General features: G+C 41.7%; 2 protein-coding genes across 4 annotated transcripts in view; one reads left to right on the plus strand and one right to left on the minus strand.

Annotated features, from left to right (window-relative positions):
• LOC5504906 (tetratricopeptide repeat protein 28) overlaps positions 1-9,529 on the plus strand; it is a 93,988-nt gene that overhangs the window by 21,010 nt on the left and 63,449 nt on the right. The window lies entirely within an intron of this gene.
• LOC5502288 lies at positions 2,079-7,514 on the minus strand. 3 transcript variants are annotated; one of them, XM_048732058.1, is made up of 7 exons: positions 7,165-7,508; positions 6,504-6,653; positions 5,758-5,793; positions 4,871-4,997; positions 3,846-4,042; positions 3,417-3,458; positions 2,079-2,384 (listed from the first exon to the last, which is right to left on the minus strand). In XM_048732058.1, the coding sequence occupies exons 1-7, from the start codon at positions 7,220-7,222 to the stop codon at positions 2,335-2,337; spliced, it is 660 nt and encodes a 219-aa protein (XP_048588015.1). In that variant the 5' UTR covers positions 7,223-7,508; the 3' UTR covers positions 2,079-2,334. The 3 variants fall into 3 exon arrangements, 2 of the variants coding, with proteins under 2 accessions (XP_048588015.1, XP_048588016.1); XM_048732059.1 differs by lacking the exon at positions 3,846-4,042 and having other exon boundaries at positions 7,165-7,514; XR_007313603.1 differs by lacking the exon at positions 5,758-5,793 and having other exon boundaries at positions 2,079-3,458; positions 4,871-4,981; positions 7,165-7,507.

A 9,529-nucleotide genomic window follows, 5' to 3' on the forward strand; every position in this document is an offset into this window, starting at 1 on the left:
TAAACTGCCCCGAAACCGAGACTTGTTGAACCAAAAAGTCTGATTTGAAACTTGGGCAAATTTTATAGAAAGGACAACACCCAAGGAATCAGTGCCCCCCCTTTTCAAAATCAATAATTTTTTCGAAGCCCTCCTCCCTCTTCCCCACGGTATCCCCACTGACCCCCCTTCCGGATAATAAATGAACTTTCCCTAAGTACCATAAACTCACTACAGCTCGACATCGTTTTTGGGTATCATTTTTATCGCATTGAAAGTTATTCATGATAGGAGGACTCTGGGAAGGAGGGCTCTGATTTTTTTTGTTGAAAATATGCGGCCCTCCCCCTAGACACACGAAAAACAAATATAGTACCCCCCCCCCCCAGCCATAGGATAAAAAATGGCTCTCCCCTCATACAAACAACCCTAACACAAATGTGTGTGTACGCTCGTGTGAACATGAAATTCATGGAAAGTGCACTTGTTAACGTCATTTGTACGGACCCTCCAAGTACGGCAAATCCGCCCTGACCTAGTCCTTTTAGGCGCGTCTCCTGTCTGTCAACCTTATATCAGTCACTCTCCGAATTATCAAGTTCTCCATCACTATCTGACCTATCACATCGCTACGTTTTCTCCTCTGAATTGCCACTTTCTGGCCCTAGCGTTCACTACAGTCCTTCGTGCAAGGTGATGGCATCGACTTGATCGCCCTCCAACATCCTCTTCTAGCAGTTAAGCTTCTCCTTCTCTATGTATAGACTAAGGGCCGACATCTTTAGCTCCTTGGGATTTCCATCTCTTTTTGGGTGTACCCAATCATAGTTGTCATACTTTTTCAAACTTTTTTTGTCGCTCAGCCTCCTCCTTGGCTTCCTCTTTCTTTTCTTCAACACATACAAGCGGATTGGCTGAAGGGGGGTGCGCAGTCATAGGTATCATATGGAAAAAGCGTAGTATTTGAAGATTCTTTAATAAGAAATCACCCACGTATAGGCCGCAAGGGGGTGGGGGGGGGGGTGAGAGCACCCTGCGGACCCCCCCTTTGTACGCGCCTGTCATGGGCCTTTAGAAGGAAAAAAAGTCACCTGACTCTCGGCCATTTAAATGACTCATCAAAGTCAACGGAGGAAATTGGACCATATTGTAATAAATCCTACTCCATGTCCCTTCTATAGCATTTATCTGACGATGACTTTTAGAATGATGCTAAGAAATTATACATGTTAATTGCACAACGGCCAATTAATGGTTGACTCGTGAAGTGACACAACTATAGGAGACAGTACTGTGCAGATTAATGAGTTCCATGCTGAGGTTTATATGATGGAGCAAAGAACTATTCCACACGAAATATTTGTTGAAAAAAATAGGACCCTCCCCCTAGAGATGTGAAAAAATTAGGACCCTTCCTTTAGACATGCGGAAAAAAATAAGATCCTCCCCCCAAAAAAATCAGAGCCCTCCTCCCCCCCTCCCCTCGCTAAATACTAAAGTAGCGAAAATCCCTGCCGATGTCAAGTGACAAAACACATGCGCAACGTAAATAATCGAATAAACGACCGGGGCGTCGATGGTCCGAGGGGGGCGTTCAATAGGTAGGAGGCGTTTATTAGAGAGGGGCGTACTTTACAAACTATGAAAATATAACAAACCCAAGTGCATTGGGGTTCTAGTCCCAGTCATCAGGATCACGTTAAATTATAACCTTCGTAGCAAGCGTTTCTTCACATTTAGCAAGTGTCACACAGAAGAAACCAAGCTCAGATTAAGCAAAAGGGCAATTGAATTTGAATTTATATCACCGGAATTCCTATGCCGTTTGTTTTTAGGCTGGGAGGGAGGGTAGGGAGGGGAGGCGTTTGTTAGAGAGGGGCGTTCAATACAAATTTGTAAACCTAGGGGAGGGGGGGCGTTCATTAGATAGGAGGCGTTCTTATGATAGGGGGCATTTATTAGATAATTCACGGTATCCTTATCTCCAGGCCTTCCCTTCCCCACCAGCACAGAAAGAGCCCACAACTCTACCTCCCCCTTCCTGCCCCCAGGACCACTGGTACGTCTGTCTATTCGCGATAACAGATAAAACACACATATTGAGTTGCAGTAAAAGCCGAGGAATTGTGTTGTTTTTATAGATTCTCGTAACAAGCACAGTAGAATTTAAAGGTTTTTTTTACAGAAGAATAAATAAATCAATTAAACGTTTTTCTTCTACATCATCAACATATTATTTAAAAAAAGGCTTGTATATCTTGTACTTCCTAAATACACTGATTGAAACTGCTTCATTTTAACCTTTGTGCATAATGATAAATTCTATTGGCCTTCTGTCAAATGATATAAAAGTGATCACTTGTATACCGTCTGTTCGATAACACCCAAGGCCACCAAGGCTGTGTCTTCGCAGATGTGAGCCGCCATATATCCGAGATATAGGAAGAAAAAAAAGGGTATTAGTATATAATCAAATATATAAACGAATTGACTGTTGAATGGCAGAAAAATTGGGATAGCTATTTAAAATGATGATGTTGGAAGAAGTGACACTTGTCAGATCTACCAAAGAGGGAAACGAGTTGACGGGCTGTTTATCGATTTTACTCGAAAAAATCCCGATGCTTTCCCCTTCTTTCTGTCCCTTTTTAGAGGATATCAATGCAGTTTTTATTTTCACATAGAATATGAATCCTTATCGTGTCGTAACATAAGGTACAAATAACGCAGTATTACAGAGGAAAATGTAGCTCCACACCCATCTCTTTTATTGATTTCTTTCAAGATGACAGGGCTTCCTGTGTTGAGGAAAGGTGACTGGGACGAGTAAATTTCGCTCTTCTTTCCCACAGGATTCCCAAAAAGGAAATAAAGATGTTTGCGGAGGCGGCTACGAAAAATGCTGTGTCTAGTAATAAAGTGTTGTTGTAACACCAAGGAAGCATCTTTTGGATTGTGGTCGAATACACAAGTTGTTCCAGCAATGTTGCACCGATGTTGTCCCGTGTAAACACCGCCAACATTGCTGAAAAACACACACAACATTACTGAGCACAGCAATGCTGTGCTTAATGTGCACCATGTTGGGTAATGTTGCGAAGATCGACAACATTTCCATTTTGCTCTGCAATGGGTGTAGTTAACAACAAACACACAAACAGTCTTCATAAAGTATTGTTTGAATTCAGCGACTGTTTTTTGTTGAAGGTTATTTTTGTTATGATAAACAAATATAACTCCTTAACTTTGATCACGAAAATTATATCGACTAGCTGCAAGATACCAAATAAAAGGTTTAACCTTGATCAGTAACTATTACGTAGTTATTGTGATTTAGGATAACAAGTCTTTCATGAAGCAAAGGTAAAAGATTCTCACGAGAAATTACGATCAAAACCAAAGTCGTCAATACTTGGCTGTTCCGCTACCACACTTACCTTTGCTCGATGGATGCGTTGTTGGATCGAAGGTTGATGCATCTACAAATCATCAATAAATAAACAACGTTACGAAAAAGAGAAAGGGGTCTCAGTTAGATGGGTAGGGCACCGTCAGGTGCACATCTAACAGTCGGGGCGGTGAGTCCCTTTGCTGAGGGGGAGGGGGTGGGGGGGATTTGGCAAGCACCTTGCGTACTTCCCCATTAAAGTACGCTAATGCTAACAGAATACTTTATGAAAAGGAGGAGGTCAGGCTCAAGAATATGACAGATTTGTACTTGCCTTCTGTACTTGGTTGACCATAGCACAAAATTTGGTTGACCATAGCACAGAATTATTTAGGCAAGTAATTAGGCAAGACGGTGGCGTTAAGTTACAACCAATTGCACAGGTTACTTTCATAACTAGATAGAGTGCAACACCGACCTGTTGTAGGTTGACTGGGAATTGCGTCACCGACATTACATAGACTTCCGCGGCAACACCCAGCAGAGCAGGATGCTAGGACCCCCCCTGCCAGTCTCTCGGCCATGATACACAGTGTTCTTTCTTCTTCACAAATAGTGGAATGAGCGCATCGCTTGAGAGTGATTATCTCTCCTGGTCTTTGCCTTGTGGACACTCTACATGTGGAGAGACACAGAAACAACATTTTTCCCGCCATGTTCACGCGCGCGTACAAGAAGTATATTTTTCGCGTCCAAGGTAAAACTCCCGGATAATCGCGAGCGAGTCAGAAATAGACGGCCTACAAGCATTTGGTCATAGTGAAGCCAAATCAAGTGGAGAGATAGGAGCAACGGTTTACATTCTTTAAGAATGCCAATCACCCACCCCTTTCTTATTGTTTATCATTGAAAATACAGCGGTTTATTCGCAAGGAACCTTTCAAAATAACAATCTACGAATGAAGTCTGATATGTTATTGACGGTATTTGATTGAGAATATCTTGGTAACTTTCTTGAATAAGCCGATGGAAATTGATGCTTTGTGTGACTCGCCAATTGAGCGGGAGCGTAAAAGGGCGGCGTGATTGGCCTTCTTTAAAGTCTTTTGATCCGGCTTGCGTGACGCGGCCCAATTTATTTGTCGCCCTCCTACCTTGCCGAATCTAATTATTTGGATTGGGCACATTTACAGTTGCATGTCTGAATCAATTAGGTTCGGCCCGACGCTGAGCACGGCCGCACCAAGTCGTGTCACACGACAAAAAGCACGAGGCCAATTCAAACGTCGTGCTCTCTTCATTGTTTTTATTGTTCTTATCAGTCTTATACCGCTTATCAACAGTTTTTATACTACGATTATACTTAAAAAACAACCTAGAACCATATGAAAGTTGTATATATACAGAATATATTACACACAGTTGTAAATAATTGTTGTAGTGTAGCAACATGCATGTTTTACGGGCCTATTTTTGAAAATAACGCATGGCAGGCGCAATCACCTGGCAGTCGTGCACCTGTCCGGGACCACAGGTAGACCCATGAAGGAGTCCTTGCATACCACTTGGCACTCAGCCACCCCTTGGGTGCAATTAGTCTCGTAACACTTGAACCTTGGCCGCAAAGGTGCTGTAATTAGAATAGGGGATCACTGTCAATCCGAGTATCTCAGATATTCCAAGTACCAATTCCAAGAAAACCAATTCGAAATGAAAAAATAATGGTCAATATAGTTACGCCAGATTAATAGGTAAACAAAAAGATCACATTTTCTCGTGTGTCGTCCTCTAATAGATGCACAGATGACGTCACAGTGTGTGTGTACAAAGAAGTATGCAACAAGACGTAATGAGAAAAACGGAATAGCCCAAACCAAGAAAAAATGAATTCATGCTCTCTTGCCCAAACGCATGACGAAGAGATAGAAAATGTAGTCTAGTCATAGTTTAATGTAGCATTTTGCCTTGGTCGTGATGATATTTTCTTAGGGATCTTGTAAAGATAAAAGATATGAAAATCGTAGAAAACTTCGGAAGTAGGTTGTTAAGTCGAGGGCCAACTCGAAAAAAAAAAGGGCAAATTGGAAAATCGAAAAAAAAATGCTGGTCTATATTTTTGCGCTATTTCTGATATTTTCTATAGTGTATTTTTTATTTTTTTATTATTTTCATCTCAGTTTGATATATATGAAGACTTTTTTATATATTTTTTTTAAATATTGTGCTTGTTCAAAAAAACGGATAGGGGATAGGAGGCTCCTCCATACAGTTTTTTTTTGGGGGGATTTTTGGAATGTTTTTAACTTTACAAGATCCCTTAGCCAACGTTTTATTTCCTGGAGCATAATTTATCTCTGGCCCCGGAAAGCCCTCGCTGATTCATATCTTACTTGCTGGAGATGGTGTTCCGATGGAATTGGGAGGGACTGTGGAATAGCAGAGCATAATTTAGATTTTTCTCCCCCCCCCCCCCCCCCCCCCACACACATACACACACAATTTAAAAATTATAAGGAAATGACCAGCATGGGCGTGCTGTGTCTCCCGATATTTTCTTAATATTTCTGTATTGTGCCCCTCCAATATTCCGAGGCCTGCTACGGTACTGACTTATCAGTATTCAACATAGCGACTTTGCCACGCAGATAAGCCAAACGGCCTGGTTGGGCTGTTCTGGGCTTATCAAAAATATCTTCCATATAATAATTAATCCATACAATAGTTGTTTGTTTTTTGTTTTAAACTCTCATCAAATTGGAAATATAATTTCCCCTTGTATATATTGATACGCTAGTAAAATAATGGAGCTGTTTCTATCGTAGGATGGATTGAGTTTCACTTTGATCCAAGTGGATTTAGCAAATGAAATGACTCTTTGCATCGACTTTTTGCGACAGTAAAGGATTAGTCACAGCATTCGTCTTTATATTCTCAACACGAAGCACTGTAACGTGCGTACAAATATCATCATCAACTTACTATAACATACTACAGATTTAATGCATGAGAAAGGAATACCTTCCATGGGTATTGTTAACTTTTGGCATCTGGAAGCTATTTAACAGCGTCATTGAGAAGGGAGATCGGCTTTAATTTATTTTCAAGAGAACGTAACATAAAGAATATCAAGACTTACTTGTTGTCATGTTTAGTAATAATTGTCCTCTTGCTGTTGTAGCCATCGTTATGTTTGCTAGTTCTCTTGTTGTTGGAGCCATCGTCATGTTTGCTGGTTCTCTTGTCACGTTTGCTGGGTATGGTGTTGTTTGCGAGACTACTGGTGGACCTGTGAGGTTTACACAAAGCTTAGCTTGCACCGAGACGTTGTGCTTGATCCCATTTGGCAACCAGCCGTATTTTAGTAAGTCTTATCAATAACATTTTGTTAATCGCATTAAAAAACTCAACTCAAGACAACTTACAACTTCAGAGCCATTGTACATAATTCTTAGCCCCCCCCCCTCCTCCCATTGTCCTCTTATAACCACCCGAACTTCCTCTCCCCCCTCTTAGAAAGCCCCTTTTTCGGAGCTCTTTAGAATATTTAACGAGCACTTCCATAGATGTTTAAACGCATAACATTTTAAAGCGTTAATGTTTTAAAAAACATGGTTGTCACGGTATAAGTGCTGTAAAATATTATACATATGATCTCTAACACATTTTGGGGCATTTTCACTTAATTTTACGAAGAGAGCATAAATTTGTATCTGTTATCTGGATACGCCAAATATGTAACATAAAACCACTTCTTGGCTGTTATATACCATACTTTGAATGATCTTGAAATGTCTTACCGAGCGAAGGGAAGACGGTCAGTAGAGCCAACCAAATAATCATGGCTAAATGGCGCATGGCGGGTTGCACTCTGCTCCAATTCTACCGCGGAATGTCTGGGATTGCGTCTGAGCCGTAATATACAATCCACAACACTGTCTCGTATTTCAAGACGATCGTTCTTTTAGTGGCGAAGTTGGTCAATTTGCATTAGAACTTTGCTTAAAGCGATTGTAAATGAGAGGACTTGGGTAGGACATAGATGTATTATTATTGTAGTGTTTTTTGCATACCATGCTGTCATTGTACTTGAAATGTTTTGGATTTTTTCTGAGTTGTGCTTTTACGTGCTTGAGGCGCGCTTTGACGCGAGTTCAAAGTTGAAATACTCTTAACCAATCAGGACAGCTATTTATACGAGCTTATGTCTTTTCAAGATATAAGAATAAACTATTTAAATGGGTACAGCGCATGTAATTTACGCCTCTTCCTCCCGACTCTAAAAAATAATGGCTGGTTCTCATGGCGACGTAAAGCGTAAGCGGAGACGGAAGCGTAAGACTCTTATGTCGCGTGAGAACCGGCTTGCGCAAGGTTTTACGCATGCTCAGTTCGTAGTCTAGTGCCCATACCTCCTCGATAAGCCAAAGCTGGATGGGTTAATTTATTCTTATGTTTCGCTTATGCTTATGTCGATCCGGTTCCCACGCGACGTAACCGTCTTCCGTCTCCGCTTACACTTCTGTCGCTCGTGAGAACCAGCCTTAAAGCGTCAAGGGTCCTAAAACAAGTATTTACAGCATATAATGGTGACGGAATGTTCAAATTCTACCTTGTTCAGGGGGAGGGGGGAGGGGGGTGTCTGACCTTCCTGACCCCTTACTGCCTTATGATAATCTTACAACATCCAGTGGAGGGTCTAGTGCGGATGTAGCTTTCCGTTGAAGTGTGTGTGTGTGTGGGGGGGGGGGGGGGGGGGGGGGATGGGGGTGGGGGGTGAGGTGGGGGGCTTTTTGGCTTTCTGACCCACACCAGACACGAATACCAATTTTATCGATAAAATGTGCAATCGGGGTGCTGCTTAGAATTCACTTTATGCTGGTATTCTAACGTCTTTATTTTCATGACACCTCGTTAAAAACGCAGCAAAGGGAATGGATAGGGACATGCATTTTCTTCACATAACAATTTGCTTTTAGAAGGCTAAATGGGGAGGGGTTAAACCACCTAGCCCCCCCCCCATCCCTAGATCCGCTACTGCAGTGCAAACCAGCCCTCAAGATGACTTATCAAAACTTTACCGTCACGTGCCACTTGAGGTGTGTATGGCTTGTTGTTGGACAATGGTAAACATTTCTCACAATTATTCACGCTGCAGTTTTCTATTCACAGACGCTGACGGGGGGGGGGGGGGAGGGCTTGAATGAGGAAAACAGGGTTCACTTGTGTTAGCTAACCTTCCTTGGCGCAGCTTAATGATGGTGATGAGCAGGTGACGAGAGATGAAGACTATCGATGGTGGCGATATGCAGCAGTAACCATTAAACAGTTAAAGCTCAGGTGGCACACACAAATATGTGCATGAAAGCCATGGACATTTTAGATAGGGTTAATTTGTTATTTGCTCACCAAAGTTTAGCAACAAATTGATAAGCTAAGTGAACAATATATGAACTACAAGAGACACTGCATTATTGATTGCCAGTTAATGTTATTTTACAAATTACAGAAAAGCAATACCATATCCCAGCGATATTTCATTATGATTAAGTTGGGTCTGTGATAAAATCGAGCAAAGAAAATTGCCCCAAAATTAGGGTCAATTAGGGTAAGCTGTAATAACTAAGAAAAAAAAAGTAGTAACCATAAATCCATACAAAACAAGCACCACTGATCGTATTTGAAACGCAATCGAGAATCGGTCAAACGCTAGCGAAACCCAAGAGAGAATCTGTGAAACGCAAGCACAACACAAATGAGAATCGGTGAAACGCAAGCGCAACACAAGTGAGAATCGGTGAAACGCAAGCGCGACACAAGTGAGAATCGGTGAGAAACGCAAGCGCAACACAAGTGAGAATCAGTGAAACACAAGTGAAAATAAGTGAAACGCAAGCGCAGCACAAGTGAGAATCGGTAAATGCAAGCGCAACACAATTGAGAATCAGTTAATCGCTAGGGCAACTCAAGAAAGAATAGTGAAACGCAAGAGCAACACTAGAGAAAATCAGTGAAACCCAAGCGCAACACAAGTGAGAATCAGTGGATATGCAAGCGCAACACAAATGAGTATCAGTGAAATGCAAGCGCAACACTAGAGAGAATCAGTTAAAACCAAAGCGCAACACTAGAGAATCAGTGAAACGCAAGCGCGAAAAACAGCGA

The sequence above is a fragment of the Nematostella vectensis genome, chromosome 9 (genome assembly GCF_932526225.1).
Source record: "Nematostella vectensis chromosome 9, jaNemVect1.1, whole genome shotgun sequence".
Taxonomy (NCBI): domain Eukaryota; kingdom Metazoa; phylum Cnidaria; class Anthozoa; order Actiniaria; family Edwardsiidae; genus Nematostella; species Nematostella vectensis.

What these genes read in the sequence shown, in the direction of transcription:
- LOC5502288 (XM_048732058.1), bottom strand. Translation starts at nt 7,222, where the DNA reads ATGCGCCATTTAGCCATGATTATTTGGTTGGCTCTACTGACCGTCTTC. An exon ending in GACAGGTGCACGACTGCCAG is followed by an intron (nt 4,043 to 4,870) that starts GTGATTGCGCCT and finishes CTCCACATGTAG; the next exon opens with AGTGTCCACAAGGCAAAGAC. An exon ending in AACGCATCCATCGAGCAAAG is followed by an intron (nt 2,385 to 3,416) that starts GTAAGTGTGGTA and finishes ACATCTGCGAAG; the next exon opens with ACACAGCCTTGGTGGCCTTG.